Source organism: Aythya ferina (assembly GCF_964211825.1).
Source record: "Aythya ferina genome assembly, chromosome: 5".
NCBI classification, from domain to species: domain Eukaryota; kingdom Metazoa; phylum Chordata; class Aves; order Anseriformes; family Anatidae; genus Aythya; species Aythya ferina.
This window is the reverse complement of record NC_140301.1, coordinates 51,790,393-51,809,513: the sequence shown is the minus strand read 5'-3', so window position 1 is coordinate 51,809,513 and position 19,121 is coordinate 51,790,393. Positions and strand designations below refer to the sequence as shown.

Sequence of the window (19,121 nt, the reverse complement as noted above, 5' to 3'; positions counted from 1 at the left end):
ACTAAAACTTATGAAACCAGTGGATAATTAAAACAGAGCCAGCAGCAGAAGGGTAGAACGTGAAATCTATCTGAAGCAGCATACATACCTACTCCCATCCTACCACTGAGTATGAAGTGTCTTAAACTGATGAAATTCTAGTTCTCATTTGTTGTTTTTGTAGACTGAAATATCAATGCCATATCTGAGTAGTCAGTGCTGTTAAAATTAAAGTTTAAAAACAAACCAGAAAATTGAAACACTTTGTCTACTTTCTAGTTGTATGTTTAAATGAATGCAGGGAAAAAAGAAAAAAAAAGGGAAAAAAAAAAAAAAAAAAAAAAGCAAATAAATAAATAAATAAAACAGATTGAAATTGGGAAGCCAGATGATCAAAATATCATGTATGGCCAGAGATATAGAGACATTAGGTAGTCATCAAATATTGATGGTGCATTGAAGGTATAAGACTAAAGCAGAGCATTCCATTTGTTTGTTTTGTTTGGCCAATGTGTTAAGTAGAATAACTTATGAGAAATGTTAGAATTCATCCCTTCTACTTCCTTTGTTAACAGGTTAGCACTCGACCACTTCACATATCTAAGGCTTTATGTATTATTAATCAAAAGAGTTAAAAAGTCAATCCAATCTGGTTATATACAGTAGTTCTTGTGGTTTTCAAACCTTTAAATAATTTATGGTGTCATCATTTTCCCAGTGGACGTCAGGCTGGTAGAATGTCTGGAATCAGAATCCCACTGGGAAAAAAAGAAACATAGTCAGAAAAAGTAGTATTTTTTTTTTTTTTTTTTAATAATAGCAACTCCAGCCTATTGTATCATCACTATCAGTCTCTAGAGAGATCATTTCTCTGAAAGAGAAGTTTTTCTTATAGGAATCCTTTTGGGATCAAACAATCCTGACAAATCTATACCTACACAGTATTCTAACTGGATGAGTGTATGTTTACGTGTTGAGCATACATACACAAATGAGTCTTTATTAAAAATTAAAATAAAATAAAATAAAATAAAATAAAATAAAATAAAATAAAATAAAATAAAATAAAATAAAATAAAATAATAAAATCCTTGATCTTTACTGACTTATTTCTAAATAAATGTACCAGGTATACAATATTTAGATTTGTCTTAATCTTTTGAAATCAATCTCAATTCAAGATAATGTTTTAATATAAATTATAATCTATTTGTCACTATGATGTTGAGATCCATTCAGCCCTTCTGAGTTCAGACTCATTTTTTCAGTATTTCTTTTGAAACAATAAGCTCTCACAGATGATCATTGTAATCTTAAATATCCATCTTTTTTTTTTTTTTTTCTTTTTATGTAAGTGTGTCCCAAATTCAGTCAGCCATTTTTGATTATGTGAATACTGGGAGATATGCTTTTGAGCTTTTAAAAGCTTTCTAGGTATTCAAGAATATAATAATAAAAAAAAAAAAAAAAAAAAAAAAAAAAAAAAAAAAGTTATTTTAAAATAACGTACTTAATTTAAAAGAAATAATGGTATTATTTTATGTGTTAGAATACTAAATTCTGGATCCACAAGTAAAGGACTTGACTTATATTATTGAATAGACTGCTATCATATATTTAACTCATAACCTCTTTTCAGAATTAAAATCTGCCTCTCAGCCCAGAAAATCATATATTCTTCCTCTATGCAAAGCAAGGTCATTGGAGGCCAAGGATATCTGACAGGTACTCTGCTGGTTCTGCGGGAGATTATCAGTTTTTATACCTCTTTGATTTGTGACATTGAGTTTTATTTTGCAATCAGTGTCCCACGCAAAGCTATTTTATTTGCACTCAAACTCTCAATAACGAACTCAAGAACCATCACTTAAGAAAGTTGTCCCATGATCTTTGAAAACAGTTGATTCTTCTTTCAGCTGCCAGGTCTCCATACTCTCTCCCTTCTGCCAGGTTCATAACCCTTCCTGCTGCATCCAAATCCTGCTTTCCTACACATGTAGGAAACTTCCTTCTCAACTCTGCACTGCAACCTGAACAATCGTTAATTGAACGAGGTGAACATCAAGGATGCATTTGTATGTGCAGTTCAGCTGAGAAACATGCTGCCTGAGCATCAGAATTATGCATTTATGTAAATTAAGACTTTGACCTGAAATGTAAGTAAGCTTCTGCAGCTATTAAATGTTTTTCATGTCATTATGAACGGAGGTTGGGAAAATTTGGTGGATGTTTCACTTAAAGAATATCAGTGTTTGAGCCACGAATTCCTCTAATAACAGCAATAAAAGTAGAAGCATAACATGCAATATTATAATAAATTAAGAATGTGAAGAATTTAAGTTCATGCATAACATAAATTTCCATCAGTACCAGTAACTCAGTTGTATTGATGACATGTATTGACTCATATTGTGCTTTCAGTAACACTTGTGCAAATCCAGGGTACTGCAACTCCAGTCACTTTGGTGCAATTCCTCATGATTTACACTTGTGTAACTGACAGCATTTGACCCTTACACTATACATATATCTTAAATTATGCATTTAGCTTCCTGAGCCGCAACTGAACAATAAGGCAGTATATATATCATCCGGTATGTACCATGCATCAGCTTAATGTGGACATTCTAGTTTTACAATTCTTCCACTCTTGTGCTGCCATTCTCATACTTGAAAGGGTATTAAATTATACATAAATATATATATATAAACACACATTCATACACTTTCAAGAAATTTGTGTGATTCTTAGATCATCTTTGGCTCCAGAATACTGTGTGCTTTTGTCATCTTTCCTAAACAGTATGTACAAAAAATGATGGGAGAAGTGTGAAAGAATTTAAAATGATCTTAACTAACACTCTCCAGGTGACCAGAACCAGGCTTGCTATTCACAAGGACGTTTCAGTTCTAGCTCACTATCTCCAATAAGGGACAAGGTTCCCTGCTGAAAGAGGCGAATGTCTCAACACAAGTCTAAAGATATGAGGGAAAAGAATAGGGGTGCCCTGGGTCTTCTGTTGATTTTGGCCATATTTGTGGAACACAGTTCCCATTTCATGTGGTAGGGTTACATCTGTGGAGACTTTATTTATTTTTTTTTTTTCTCGCAGGGTAAATCTGGCGGAATTTTGCTATATCAGCATGACACTGCAGATGTTTTCCTAGCTCTGAATTGCACTATGCTTGCTCTGTAACCATGTTCCCAGAAGCTTCTGTTGAAGGCAAAAGGGGCTTCCAGAAATGCTTCAAGAGGCAAACAGCAGATAGGCTAGGCAGTCTGCATAACTTTCAATAAATACAGCTGCTCCTAAGCAACCATATTTCAGGGACCCAAGATAAGCATTCTGACCTACACTCACTATTTATATAACAGGCACAGTATAGCCACAGTCCAGATGAGACCAGAAGCAGAGAAACAGTATGCATCTTTGGAAACACCATAATACTCTGAAACATTTGCCCTCATTTTACTCTAAGTAATATTCAGCACTGCATTAAAACATTTTCCCAGACCCTTCTTTCTAAGGAACTTGTATTATTTCTGTGGTTCCTGCAGGCTTCCAAAAGGGATGTATACTCTGAAAAAAAGATTAAAAGTAACGGTGTAACAGTTATCTTTTAAAATGATATTGCTAAGAAATGAAAATAGAAATTCATTTCATTTATAAACAGAATCAAAGGGAGAAAAGAAGAAAGTTTCACAGAAAAGCAATAAAGTTTTGGACAGTTCACAAGGTCTAGCTGCCTGTGGGCCAAACAATAAGCAATTTGTTGAGGAAGAGAGAATAAAGGCATTCTTTCAGGCTGGCCGGCTGGCATGGGGAGCTGCCCATTGTGCTGCTGGCTGCAAGACCTGGGATTAAGGAGCAACTCAGGTTCCCAGGCTTGGCACCAATGGAAACTCAAGTTTATGTATTTAGTCTTTGAACAGAAGAAGAGGTCACAGTTCAGTGCCATTTGAGAGCTGATCTACCAAACAGCACTAGTACTGGCTCCAGAGGATGGATGTTCATCTGCCCATTTGGTCAAAGGTGAACTGACCTAATAACGCCTCTAGCAAGGTAGAAAAGATAAAAAAGCTTGCAAAGTAGAGCTGAGATGGGGGAGGGGAACTCTTTCAAGTGATAGACTCCAGTGAAAAAACAAAGCACAGTCATAATGACTATTTGCTGCCTGAAAGTAGCACTTTGGGTTAGAATCAAATAATGCAAAATATACTAAAATACATTTTTTTAAGTTTTTCTTGAGTTCTTCATGTGAAACTTTATGCCAGATATATTTCTGCATTATGAAACACAAAAAGAGAGGTAGAGAGGAAGCTTCTATGCTATACTAAAGTTTCAATTTCACAAAACACAGCTATTTCAGTATGAACTTTAAAAAAATAACAACAACAAAACAAAGAAGGACCACAGAATAATAAAAACAATATGGCTTTCAATCAAGCATATATTTCAGGATTAATCACATGGAATGTCTTTCATAGCTGTCAGATTCCCCAGGAGTTACAAGCTGGGAATAATAAAGCTGCATTAGCTCTTGTAATGTCCAAAAATTACTGATGACCATTAGGGATCTTGTCTCAGGAAGTGACATTCTCTGTCAATAGGTGGTCATTATAGATATTCTAAAATGGGAATTCTTCAAAATTACAGCTTTTCTTGACCAGTTTAAATGATTATAACTTTTTTGACAGCATCCAGATATTGAAATATTATCAATGTCATTTAGTGTCAGACCTGACTTCTCCACAGCGGATATGTATTGTAAAAGAAAAATGATTAAGTAATAACACACACATTAGTAAGATGATTTTGTTCTTTGCTGTTACAGCTCATATTTTGATATTTTAATATAGATCTAGGTTAATTTTAATAAAGTGATGGCCTCATTTCACATATTCAAAAACTAAGTTTTTACGGTCATGTACACTAGAACTTTACACTTTATGCTTTTCTTACTTGCTGCAAGCACTCACAGGATAGAGTTTTTCAAATTTTCATTTCTCAGAAATGTTGAGGCTTACATGTATGAATGTGAAATTAAATAGAAGCAGAATGAAAAGGACATACAAGCTAACAACCAACAGCTACATCACTCATGATTACTCAGTAGAATAAGGAAGACAAGAATGAAGTTGAACAAACAAAAAGCCTTAGAATCACAGAATCATAGAATCATCCATAATGAATAGATTGAACATAAATGCAGTCTGTTTATATCTGTTTATGAGCATCCTGTGAGCAGAAGTATTTAAATTTATGACCATCTCTGGGGTATAAACTGAATCAAGATAACAGAATCTGGCCTCATGTGAATTGTTTTTTAAAGACATGAAGTACTATCTCTACCTAAATAAAAAATTTTGGACAGGTTTTGCTGAGCAAGCACTTTTCAGATAGCAGAGATTTAAAATAATAATAATAATAATAATAATTAAAAAAATCTCCAAAGCACAAAATTACATGAGGACTTGAGATTCTATTCTAGTTTTCATGTTACATTAAGGTGTAACATATATGATATTGCTGTTTTCTTCCCATAAGAAGAGAAAATAAACTTTTTATTTTTTGCAAAATGAGATTTCAGGGTAACTGGGCTGAAGAATTGTTATAAGATACATTATGAATACTAATACTTATTGGTTTGAGATTCCAATGCAAGATAGGATGACGCTTCAGAGTTTCAGTTCTTCATATTTTGGTGATGTAAATCAAGCCCCGTGTTCAGCCCAGAAAAGGAAGAGAGCATATCACACAAAACCCAGGGCCTCCCCTCAGAAGGGCATCCCCATTGACCATGTGTATGCTCTCTGCAAATCATTTGGCCTTGAATTTTTGGTGTGACTTTTCTTAAATCCAGTGAGAGTTTATTTATTTATTTATTCGCCAAATTAATGCCTAACTTTCATTGGTGTTCAGGAAACCTGGAGAATGCTACCTTAGTTTTGGTGAGACTCTGGACCTCTGACAACAGAGGAGTGCAAAGAGAGAGCAAGTAAACCCTCCTCACAAAAAAACTGAGGGGCAGATGCCATGAGGCATCTCTGCTGCCAGTGATGGTCGGAGGCAATACGCCTTACCTTTACAAAACTCACACATGATGGGGTCAGGGAGTTGACTCTGACGGCATCCTGTTGCTTCAATTCCTGCCTAAATTAAACATGTCAATCCTTGGCTTGAAAGTTATTTGGAATAAATGTTACATCCTCCTTTCAGTTTGTTCTGCACCTGGCATCAAGGGGAAGGGGGAATACTACTTCTGCTGTGCCTGAGCATCACACTGACAGTAATATGAAAGAGCAACAAGTAATCCTCTACCTTGGGGACTATAGTTCAGTTAAGTTTGTTAGTGAGAAACCTAAATGTGAGTTTGAAATTCTGAAAAGATCTCCAAGCCTTAGAATCTTAGAGAATAAATCACCCCCTAAAGATTTTTTTTTTTATTTTTTTATTTCAGCATAGCTTAACTGTAACTTTATGCATAAAGCTTAGAGAGGGGGTTTCCATCTACCTCTTTCTTGGTCATGTTGTGCTTTCATCTTTGCTGTAATGCTGCTCCCCTTCAGTGTCAGTTCTCACACATCTTCCAGCTTTGCATCTTGATGTGTGCCCGTCCTACAACTTCTGTCACCTGTGTGTGCAGGGTACAGGCCCCACATGCCACCCCTCTTTTTTTTTTTTTCTTGCTGTCTCTCTCTTTCTCAGACCACAAGGGCCGCAAGCTTGGTCTCTCATCACCACTTTCTCAGTGTGGCATTTCCTTCTGCACATTGGTCTCGCATGTTGTTTATCTCTCGGAAGGATTGTAACTATAGATAGCATCAGTGGAACTGTATCTGTCTAGGAGCAGATGTCTACCTCTGCCATATCATCTTAATTGCCCTGCTGTGGCTCACCTACAAGAAGTCTTTTTTCTGTCTTACTTTTTTTTTTTTTTTTTTTTTTTTTTTCAATTTTGCAAACGATTAGTTGAAAAACAGCAGGACTAAGCTTGTAGGCATAGGATTCACACGAGGATATTTAAACTTGTAAGCAAAAAGAATCTTTTCAGTCTGTAACCAACTGGACAGTACTTTCTAAGGTCTTTTCATTTTGGTCTCATATGTTTATTTTGTACTGCATTGAGTAAACACCACTGAAAGAGAAACTAAAGATGTGGGAAATTATTATAAAAATATCTGTCAAAAACAAGGTACTAAAGTTTGAAGCATAAGCAAGTCATGTAAGTAACAATACTAATGGAGACACACTCTCACCTGTTTCTAGGGCTTTCATAATTTTGAGTTCTTTTTTTTTTGTTTGTTTGTTTTTTTTTAAAGACATTGATTTGGTCATCTTAAATATAAGTGGACGATATTCTGCCTCTCAATCATTCTTGATTTACATTTGTCAACAGCAAAATCTGGATTTGTAATGATTTGACATAAAAAATTATCAAATGAATAAAATGAATAAAAATGAAAGCTGGAAAATGATTTATCTATATTCAATTATAATTACTTTTGCAGAGACCTGAAGAAGGTGTAAAAAAAAAAAAAAAAAAGTTTCAAAAAAAAAGCTTCAGAAAGCTACACTTGAATTATTTTACTGTTCTCCACATGAGGAAGGTAGGTTTGAAAGGTATCCAGCCTTCAGTCAGCTTAGAGTTAACTTCATATTTGCAATAAAATCTGAATCAGATTTCACCTTTTTGTTGTTGTTTTTAATTATGTTGTATTATGATTATGTTTCTTATGATTAATCTAAATTATATTCATCCAAAAATGTGTGGCCCTTTTGGTGAAGTAATGTAGGCACGGTACTTTTAACAAGTGTATATATATACCAATATACAGAGATTTACTGTCATTGTATAATATGAAATTAACCAGACTGTACCATGTGTTGATGTCAGTATATAAAATACTACAATAACTTTCAATTACAGATGGTACAGATCAGTAAACGAATAGGACTTTGATATATCGAGCTACAAAAACTTTTATTTCCAGTACTTATATACATATAAACATAAAACCATAAGTTTCAACTCCTCATCCCTTATACTACTTTAATAAGAAGTATCTTTCAATGCAGGATGGGCATATCCAGTGCCTGGCGTCAGGAATGAGTCCTGTCACATGACAGCTACCATTAGAGTAGTTTACAGAAATTTTGGCAAAGTTAATCTTTGTTCTCATCCTCCTCTTTCCCTCTTCTTTCCCTCTTCTTATGGTTATGTTTTGCTTAATTTAAGGTTTTAAATTGTCTCCAGATTGCTGAAGTTGAGAAAAGTAGATCTCTCTACCTTATTTCAGTGGCACTGCATTAGCAACAAAAAAGTTACTGTAAGTTTCAAAACAATTTCAGTTCAGAGCAGACTCCCCATTTGGTTTTCTTTAGTTTTACTTCGGCTTTTTAAATACAGATTAAATTTAGTCTAAAATTTCCCTTTCCAAGACAGTGTCTTTTTACTCATCACAATTATTTCCAGTGTCAGCAGAATTTTATTTTATTTATTTATTTTGACAACTTCAATATCAACAACAAACTAATACAGATTTGGGAGGTGAACTTCCATCTTCCTTGGTAACACATCAGATCTGTTAACTAAAATTAACTTGAAAATATTTACTATACATCTTGTTGAACCCCCCACTCTCCCCTACACATACACACACACACAAAAACAAACAAACAAACAAACAAACAAAAAAAAAACCCTCAGGAAAGAAAGTGAGACTTATAAATCTTTTTTGCCTTTGTAACCATTCTACTTTCTTCATTTGATTTGAAGAATTCTTAGTGGTAAAACAGCACAAAAGCATTTTTAAGCAAGGCAGTGTTGCATTCAAGGTAAATTTTTTGTATAAATATAAATGGTTGATCTTTAGCATCTAAAAATCAAAACACAAATTAAACAAACTGCTCTAAGACTAAGATCCAGTAATTGTACTTTGAAATGCAAGTAAAATTACAAATTTAAGAATGTGTCTCAGACAGATGTCTTCCAGAAGTTCCCTGATCCAGAAGATAAGTGTAGCTCTTTATCTGCCTGTCTCTTCAGCTTCAAAGATCTCTAGACACCTAAGACAACTTGATTTCAAGTTAGTGTCCCTATTTCTTTAACAAGGTCCCTTTCATCTGACCCTACAGCAATGCCAGGCATTATAAATGCCTACATTTTTGTATATTCCTTGCAATCTAAGTTTCCATCAACTTTTATTTGTTTGGATTGGAGTTCTTGAAGTTCTGGAAAGACTAAAAATAATTCCATTTGACTGCAGTGAGCAATAACAATTAGAAACAATTGTTGCTATGTGATATTTAAAGTAAGGTGATCTAGTGATGAATCCTCCTATTGCTTTGAGAGATATTAGTCTGAGAGTCCTTCCCCAGCTATACCATTAATCTGTGTTTTTTTTGTTTGTTTGGTTGGTTCGTTGTGTTTGTTGTTGTTTGGTTGGTTGGTTTGTTTTGTTTTTGTTTGTTGTTGTTGTTGTTGGACAACTGAACTGACTGGACTTTCAAAGAGAGTTCCTATTATCCTTTGGAAAAGGGTGTTGTTTGTTTGTTTGTTTTGTTTTGTTTTGTTTTCTCTCTCTTTTCTCTGTTTATTTTCCTATCTTTGCTGAATAGATTTGAAGTTTTTGAAAGACTGACACTTGCTTTTAAATGTAGGTAGAGGTAGTCAGTACAGTATCTCAGAATTTCTAACTATTCTATAAAACCAATGATAAGAATAGTAAATATCTGAATGATGAATTGATGTGAAGAGGAATTTGGAGCTAATCTTAAACCTCAAATGTATCCAAACTGTTTAGATGGCAGTAGTCCAGACATTCAGAGTCATATCTGAATTTCTTTCAAGTATGCAATGTTTGGGTAGTTCAAGCCCAAAGGACTTAATTATCTTCATGACTAAACTTGTACTATCTCCACGGAATTGGAAATTCCTCCCTATTTATGCAGGCAAAATAGGGCTACATGTAAGAACAATGTGAGTCAGGTATTAAGTGTTCACTGTCATACAGGATGACTTGGAGCAAGTGAGCTATAGAAGTAGCACCATTCAGAGAAGTGCAGGGTCTGCCCAACATCCTTTTCTGGTCATTTCTGCCTCAGCAGCAATCAAAAGCAGCTCTATTTAGTCATTTACGATTATTCTCAAGTAATGATAACATTATTGTGATTTGAATTTGACCAGAAGGTTCCTTCTTCACACTTTTCCCAATTTTTTTCTTTCTGGTGTGACAATGAATTTTGTCCACATACAGTGTCAACAGAGCCAATACCAGCATCCAGTACTATTATATACAATACTGTTATCTGGAAATATTGTAACCATGTGCGTATTATAAGCTGCTCAACTCTGCATCTGATGCTCTTAATTCACTGTGACAAGATGGAAGCATTTTATTAAAAAAAAAAAAAAAAAAAAATTAAAATTAATCATTAAAAAAAATCTGTGTATTTAAGAGAGGGAGGAAGAAGATACATAGCAGAGTAATTGTGCCATGATGCATATGTACTATAAGCTGATTCAACTGATAGGTGATTGATAACACCTATCAGTTGACACTGAAAAGAAATGGTCGCTACCCTGCTGAAAAGTGTTTCTGAGGCTCTGTTCTTGTGTGTTGCCCTGCTTGGTCACCTTGGACACAGGACATTGTGGATCAAGAAATGAATCTGCTTACTCCCAGAGTTTTCCTTCCAGACCAAATCTGTTTCAGTCAGTATTAATGATTTCTGTAGATAAAGTCTGTCAATATGAGAGCAGAATAATTTTTTTTTTTTTTTTTTTTTCATAATAAACACGGTATATGAACCTGTACTAAAGAATAAATCTGCTTTCTACCTTTTTTTTCATTTACTCTTGGGTTGGACATATAACGTTTACAACATATGCACACTTTTACCAGACCATTCCTATTACCCCTGCAGACTTTATTTACAAAGAAAAGGAACAAGAATTACATAAGTCTTTGCTTGATTATGGGAACAGAAATTCAAACTATTTTCTGGTCCAGTTTTAGAGCAAGCAGAGACATAAAAGAACAGTTTTGAAGATGGCAGTACCATACAGTACTAGTTATCTTGTACATACAGTACATACAGTACTAGTACATATGTATGTACTGTATTTACAGTACATATATGTACTACAGTACATACAGTACATACAGTACTAGTTAGCTTGTTCTGTGGGGAGGATCCGTTGTGTCAAACTGCCATGAGCAACAAGTCTGTCATTAAGTGATACTTTTCATTCTTTTATGGTAAAAATAATAGAAATAACATTTTCTTCTACATAAAGTTGATCTTTTTTTTTTTTTTAACAAAGTTTACAAAGGTTGTTTTTTTTAAAAAAAAAATAATTTACAAGACACTGCCAATTTTCACAATATATTCAATTAAAAAATGTCAATGACTGAAAAAATAAGGAAAAATTAATTATTTTTTTTCTCTTTATAATTTATTCTTTCACACTTTGCATGTGTTGGTGTTTAAAAAATCATATATTTATCCAATATTTTAAGCTGTTCAGTGAAAAGGTTTTGGACTTTAGTGAAACAATTTAACAGTATCAAAACAAATGTATTGTTTCACTTATAAATAAACATTTAGAAGTTCTTCCTTGATGCTCTTTGAACGTGCGGTTCTACATTTTTTTCCTAGATTGGCACTAAAGGAAAAATCAGGTTTAATTCTACCATTCCCAGTGGAGCCAAAAAAAAAAAAAAAAAAAAAAAGTGGAGTGGAGGGAAGGTGTAAGGAAAGATGATCCTAGGAGAGAAAGGAACCCACATTCGCTTATCTTGTCTTAGACACGTTACTCACCTTTGGAGTTTCACTGAAATGTCTGGCTCTGACCCTTCACTAGTAGGGCTGGTCCTTGTTTTTTTCATGGTTCCTTCTATCTGTTTGTACAAATAGCCTAATCATAACAGAGTTATAAATATTAAGAGTTGTTCAGAAAAGTTTCATCCACTAACCAAGATTTTTTTAAAAAACAACAGCAACAACAAAACATTTAGTTAAAGTAGAACATTCTATGTGGTAGGTAACATACCAGAGAGATAATGGAGTAAAACTTTACCTACCCACTGAATGATGAAGTCATTGGTCGACAGTATTGTACAGAAATATTTGTGAATAGTTCCAGTAAGAGTATCTCAACGTAAGGAAAAATTAATAATAATAATTTACTTGGCCTGTCATTAGTGAAGCTATAACAATGTCAGTAGGGAAGAAGGTAAAGAAGCCTAACATACAAGACAGAAAAAATGATAAAATCTAATTAATGGAGTTTGTAGATTGCAAAGCCTATATGTGGTTCATTTAAGCATGAATATCTAATGAAAGGCTAGGCAATCCCTTATAGCAATGACTTCTAGAAACTGTAAAAAAGATCATCCTTCAGTCCTGCTATTACTTTACCTTGATGATAGGAGGTTAGAATATGCAGTTTGAAAGATAGTACCATTTCTTTGATATATCAAAAAGCACTCTGCAGTAGACTACTACTTTCGTAGGACACTTATAGTCAAAGCTAGTATTTGACTATGCTCCTAACGTCATATTACAATGACAGAATCTGTAGGTATATCAATTTAATCTTGGTTCAAAAAAATCTTTTAGTTCTGCTGTAGCAAAGTCAAAATGGATTTTTATAGTTTTTTTTCAGCTTGAAAATGGACAATGAACAACTTTTGTAGTTAAAATGAAATGCAGAATATGGTAGATAGGACAATCATATTTGAGTTAAAAAATATTGCACCTTCTACTTATTTGGATTTAAAGTTTCCAAATACGAAGCTATGCTAACAAGAATAAGATTATACAATTAAAAATTGACTCCTCTGACTACTAAAATATATCGGCTCTGTATTTCTTTTTCATTTGTTTTATACTGTTTAAGGGTAATGGTGTCTTTTAAATTACTTCTGATTTATCCTGATGAAAATGAGAACTAGACCCAATTCATAGATATTAATTTGACCAGTTTGTTATATAGAATATTAGGTATATAGTACATTTGGTACTATAGAAATTAATAATGTAGAAATGAATGAATTTTTAATCATCTTATTGATTTTTTAATTTCATCAGTCTAAACACTTTAAATAAATAAATAAGCAAACAAGTTCATTTCTAGAATTACAACACGTAAAAAAAGTTCTTACAATGGATAGGTGTTACCAGCTACTGGTTTCACCAGACTGTAAAATGAATCCATAGAGTGAGTCATGCAGTTCAGTCATGATACCTGGCAGCTACTTCATTACTCACAAAGAGATACGGAAGTGGTGTGTACACAAAGTCATCACCAAAATATTGTTTAACAGGTTTACTTGACTTTAAAAAAATTCCAGGTAAAGATATAATCTAACTGAGGATTCAATTATGTAATTTAATTGACTAGCCTTAACGATCAAAAATAAAATAAAATAAAATAAAATACCTGCTGTAGATAACATTGGTAATTCTCTCTATTTCTGTATAGCTTTTTTTCTAGGCAGCATTGTAAATGCATGAAAAGACACAAAGTATGAAAACTTCTAATTGCAGAGATCAGCATATTTTTTCTGTCAGATATAGCACTTAGAGGCTTCTTGTTTCTCAGTTCTTACTATATTTGCTATGTTTGACTAGGAACTCTCATCCCAGGAAGAAAACTGACTTCCATCTTTCTACATCTCAGATCTATTAGGATTCCTTAATGGTGGCAACTGTGACCAAAAAAAACCCCAAGCACCAGCTATTCATGAGTCTATATAACTTCTCATTTTTCCTTCGCTGACATGGCTGCAATAATGAAATTCTGTGGAGTACTGTGGAAGTAAACTATCTAACTCTGGTTTGCTTACGAGGTAGTTTGTGGTTGGGTACCAAACAGACGTGTCGAATTACCTAACTCTAATTTCAAGTAATTGGTGAACAGAATTACCCTTGGGGTTGAGGGAATTATAAACAATGAAGCTCCTAGAACTTTTCTCCCCTCTGGATAGAGCCAAGTGGAAATTGCTGCTGGTAGGTATGTTACAGCTGCTTGTGACAGACTGAGAAGGTGGATATTTGCAAATAGTGTATTTCACTTGACCTTCGCTTCTTGGCAATGAAAGAAAAACTATATGAAATACATTCTTGGGGTTTTGGTAAGCACCATCCTTCTTTCCTATGATTTCAGTAATAATAATTTAAGTCTTGGTAATCATTTAAGACAATTTATTTTGAATAAGCTTTGATTTGAACAGAATTAGTCTAATAAAGAAGACAATCCAGATCTGACCTCAAATGCTGATTTTTACCTATCATTATGTCTGGAAAAGAAGCATAAGTCTTATATTGATTAGGCATAAAAAGAAGGAATAATATGTCTGATATTCCCTGCCTATATATTGTTGATTCTTTTTGTATGAAGGGGGTGATGCAGAGGAATTAATGGAATTTTCACTTCCCAGAAGACTTTCTGAGAACACGCAGACCTGATGAAGATCTATTTCTATTGTCAAATCCAAAAGGTCTAATTCTCATGTCACTTATATTGTGTATTTACTTGACTTGAATGGGTTCAATTTTGTTTTATGTAGAAAATGTCAACACACTCTTTTCATGGTATTTTGTTCTGGACTCTCCAAGAAGTAAGGATAATTCAAATCAGATTGAGATAAATACCTGAGTTCAAGTGGCCCTTTTCAGGCTTGATTGGTATTAAATAGGAACACAGCAGGTCTGTTGAATCCTTTCTTAACATAAACTAGTCAGATTACTTTGGATGTCTCCATCCCTATTCTTCATGCATTGCTCTGCTTCCTCTGCTGCTCTGACCACTGCTGAGGTTGATGGGATTTTGTTGCATTTAAACCAAACTGAGCATGCACTGGGCCACCTGGCTTATGAAATACCTTAAGGAACTTGATGAAACAGTCTCTTGACCACAGAACTAACAACCAGTTGCTAAGAGTTTAAGTTAGATGTACATGCAGGAGCAGTGACAAATGGCATGAGGTATGATGACCTGGTAATGATGAGGTATGATGGTATGAGGTAAAACACCATAGGTCTGAAGGGTCCTGTGGTTTGGTATTACAGTTCTAAGGGTGCCAGAAGAAAAAATGTGGTAGCCTGCTGTATTGGGAGTTAACAAAGGCCTCCATATCTTAGTATGTTTTTGGCAAAGGCAATAGTTGGCCAAAAATTGTATACCCCTGGTCTTGTGGAACAGCTAACTATTCTAGTGCTCGAAGAAAAAAAAAAATCTTTTAGGAAGAGCACAGTGTTTAATAGACTCTACTTACTGTGTGTTTTAGATGGTGAATTGCTATTGTTTGTAAGATGAAACAAACTACTGGGGGAAAAAGAGGGTTTTATTTTTATGTTCTATATCTCTTTTCAAAGTTATTGTTAACGGATGGAGGCAACCAAGAACCATACTGTGAGGTATTGTGTGGCTGTGCTGTAAAATAAAAATTGAATTTGAATTCTTATAATACAAGAGATGAAAGGCATTACTGTGTTGATTTCTACATCGACTCCCCTAGTAATGAACAGTGGCAGTCCAGGCTCACTCACCAAACAAAGAATTGGGTTTGCATGATGAAGTGCTTCTTTCAAGAGAAAGAAAAATCAGATATCAGATTTTTTACTTTCCAGTGCCACAGGACATTTGGTATCTTACTAGTTCAACAGGTTTTATTCTCAGCTGCTTGTCAGGGCCTGAACATTGCCTCCATTTTGTTTGGCAACTATTTATAATTTAACCTGGGACTGGTCTGTTTTATTTGCAAATGGTATCTCCTCTTCAGGTTAGAGCACTATCCATAATTATGACTCTGTGAATGAGGTGCTGATTCATTATTTTTCATGGAATTACATATGGCATACATAGAACTGTTTGTCCATAAGGACAGCCATGTCTGTTTTTTTTTTTTTTTTTTTTTTTTTTTTTTTTTTTTTTTTTATAGGGGGTGGTATCTAAGGAAAACCCAAAATACCCCACGGTCCATTTCTATGGGTTTCAGAATACATATGAGATTTAAGGAGTCAAATCTCAGGCTTGTGCATGTTGTTGTATTCCAGTTGAGATCAACGGCAGATAGAGGTTTGGCCCCAGGTGTTTAAAGCCTTTCCTTCCTTTTTTACTACACTTGCCTTATCGGCACTAAACTGTTTCAAGTTTGTCAGCTTTTAACTGTGGGAAACTGAGTGAGCAACAAACCGAAGATCTGCCTGCTTATGGGAAGCTGCTGGTTTCAATGTCTGTCCATACCATTTGCACCCCAGCCCTGATTCTTGCTTGCAGTACCCATCAGCAACATGTGTGCAGGCAAAGTTGCCTGCTTCATACCCTAAAAACACTTGTTAAATGCATGTCAGAGTTTGAAATAAAGCCACTATATTTTGGTGTTTCTTTCTCAGCTGCTAACACCTCTCTTTGGAGCCTTTATTTATTCATTATCAAGCTGTCTGTGAACAACTGGAGGAGATAAATTCTCTGAGATTTTCAAACTTTTTAAAAGTTATGAAGCAGGAGGTTCTGTAAGTTTAAGTCTTTCCTCTTTTCTGATTTATTTCTCAGTTAATATTAAATGTTAAAAATTTGCCTCTTTAAAATCATAGCTCCAATGACATGTTTTCTACAAGCACTTATTCATTGACACTTGCAGTACTTCCTAGACTAACTGGAAGATATTTAATTTTCTGTTATGTGTTACACATTCTTGATAATACTGATGTAATGTCACTAGTGTGTTTTGATCCTTCTTTTCTTGCTCCCAATACTGAAAAAAATCAAGGACCCTAAAAATGAATCAGGTCCCTGAAATAGGTTTATTCTGAGCAAATTTGCAAGTGTGATTTCTGCTAGAAACATTTTATTTTATGCCAAGAGCTGAAGTTCTTGTGAAATCACAAGACTCCAGGAGCTATGAATTTAAAACAGTAAAAAATTGAAATCTTGGCAATTATTAACAGGTCTCCCAGGTCAATAGAAGAGAAAAAAAAAAAAAAAAAAAAAAAAAAAAAAAAAAAAAACACTAGTGTCTCTCTTATTATTACTTCTAATTTTTAGTGAACTTCATAAAGTAAGCATTAGCTTAATCTAGACACCTGGTTAGCATCAGAACACTAATTTAAAGAGTTTTAGCAGTGGCTATTTCCTCGTATTTGGTCATTCTGATTTGATATTTGATTTGTGTATTTTTGTATGAGTCATTTCTCCTGAGGATTATGGTGTTATTCTTTCACCAAGAAGACATTTTTTCTCCTCCCTTACATTTAGTTAGTAAAAAAATCTAGTAGAGTGTTAAATAAAACTCCTGGTGGCCACAGGCATTATATTCATGATGTCACCTTGGACCAGGGTGTTTCAGAGAGATAATAACCTATGAAGAGGCCCACATTAATGTTTTCAGTTTGCTACCACTGGCAGAGGTGATCACGTAAGCTGTACTGTAAGTATGAACAAGTCCACTGTCTGAATTCCTACAAGCTAATGCAGAACATGATGAGTAATGAAGAGCATACATTTTGATTCTAGCTGAGAACAAAACTATAGTATTATTTCTTTGCAGAGTCATTTCACGATGTCTTTTTCTGCTCGTTCAGTCAGAAAGTATTTTGACCCTGTTGGGCCAAGTTTTGTCATGCTTATTTAAGAAAATAGGTAGTTTTTTTTTTATATATATAGTTTTGTTGTTGTTGTTGTTGTTGTTCCTTTCCTTTGTTAAAGGCCTTTTCTAATTAACAGAGAACACAACCCCTCCTCTGCCTTAGCAATGTTTAATGTCCCAGTTTAGAAAGCAAATTAAAGCAGAGGTCTAAAGATATAAAAATCAAATTGAACAACAACAAATTAAAAAGACTCTCATAACACACAATAAAGCCAGGGCATGAAGAAACATAGCAACACAGAAATATTAAGACTCACGTGGTGCCAAATTACCAGCAACTCTCTTCTGCCTGTTCAACCAGAGACCCAATATCCTGGTTCTACATGGAAGAGACCAGAATAAACAATGCAACACAACCATCTGAAATACAGTGGTTGAAAACAAATATGACTAGGCAAGTAGAGGGTGTAGTAAGCAAGCTGAAGAGGCAAATAAGCTAAGAAGCTAAAAAAATTAAAATTAAAATTAAAAAAAATATCTATATCACTAAGGAGAGAAATAGTCTCTGCAACACAGCAATTCACTTCACATGGAAGCCTCACCTTCAGTGATCTTTATAGTCTATATGGTGTATATTATTTACATCTGATCATTCAGTTTAGTAAAACAAAAAAGCACCATCTGCCCAACCGCACTTTCCTTCCAGGAAATTGAAATGAGAACGGATGTTGTCTTTCGTGCTTATTTTCATTCTTTTTCATGTTTAACTCTTAGTACAGTTGATGTATGCTCAAAAAGAAATGTAAACCAATCTACTCCTTCTTTCCCAGTGCAGAAAAAAATAAAATAAAATCCAAAATGAAAAAGATTTCCATGCCCAATTATCAATATTAGAATTTGGGAATGCTCATTGCCTATGTTCCATTTTTCCTATAAGACATATAGTCAACTGGATAGAAAATAACAACACAACAAATTGGGAGTTATCATTCCTAAGAACAAGTTTCATGTCCACCTTTGAGATTTCTGAGATGTTAGAAGTAACTGAAAGCCAAATTTTACCTTCCATCCCCCAAACAAGTCAGGCTGTGTGCTTATGTACTTAAGCACATACGTCAAAAAAGTGTAGAAGAAAGACTTGCACCTATATTCTGATGCATGGGCATCAGTTTGGTTGCAGAGACAGAGCTGTTGTGGTAGCTAGAATTTTTACTGCAGTTCTCAGAAAATTCTGCAACATCTGCCTGTCCATTTTTTTTTTAATGCTTGTACTCCTTGTGTAGTTAAAATTAAGGAACTATGTGCCTACCAGGCATAAATAGTCAGGCTGCAGTCATATTCTCTAGGGAATGCTGTTCTTCCCATACTCATTTTATAGAAACTGCCTGTATATATGCAGTCTAATCCTCATATTTGTCTGATCACCTGTGAGTATCTATGAAGTGAGAAGGAAGGCTGATGAATTGCCTCTATGCTCCTCACCACCCAGAGACTGCTTTTGGCACACAGTTTAAATGAGAATAGCCACAGATTTGCTTAA

The 19,121-nt window shown here is 34.4% G+C and overlaps 1 protein-coding gene across 2 annotated transcripts; it reads right to left on the bottom strand.

Annotated features, from left to right (window-relative positions):
* Window positions 1–284: 284 nt before the first annotated feature.
* Window positions 285–18,152, bottom strand: LOC311437889 (uncharacterized protein). 2 transcript variants are annotated; one of them, XM_084521705.1, is made up of 4 exons: window positions 17,899–18,152; window positions 11,808–11,904; window positions 6,065–6,134; window positions 285–737 (listed from the first exon to the last, which is right to left on the bottom strand). In XM_084521705.1, the coding sequence occupies exons 1-4, from the start codon at window positions 17,999–18,001 to the stop codon at window positions 675–677; spliced, it is 333 nt and encodes a 110-aa protein (XP_084377831.1). In that variant the 5' UTR covers window positions 18,002–18,152; the 3' UTR covers window positions 285–674. The 2 variants fall into 2 exon arrangements, 1 of the variants encoding a protein (XP_084377831.1); XR_014693783.1 differs by lacking the exon at window positions 6,065–6,134.
* Between the last annotated feature and the right edge of the window lie 969 nt (window positions 18,153–19,121).

Excerpts from the sequence above, each read along its gene's own strand:
- LOC311437889 (XM_084521705.1), bottom strand. The coding sequence starts at position 18,001 with ATGGTTGTGTTGCATTGTTTATTCTGGTCTCTTCCATGTAGAACCAGG. Across the intron at positions 11,905-17,898 it reads TGCTGGTAATTTGGCACCAC|GCTATTTGTACAAACAGATA; the intron begins GTGAGTCTTAAT and ends TGTTATGATTAG. Across the intron at positions 738-6,064 it reads CATGTGTGAGTTTTGTAAAG|TGGGATTCTGATTCCAGACA; the intron begins GTAAGGCGTATT and ends TTTTTTTCCCAG.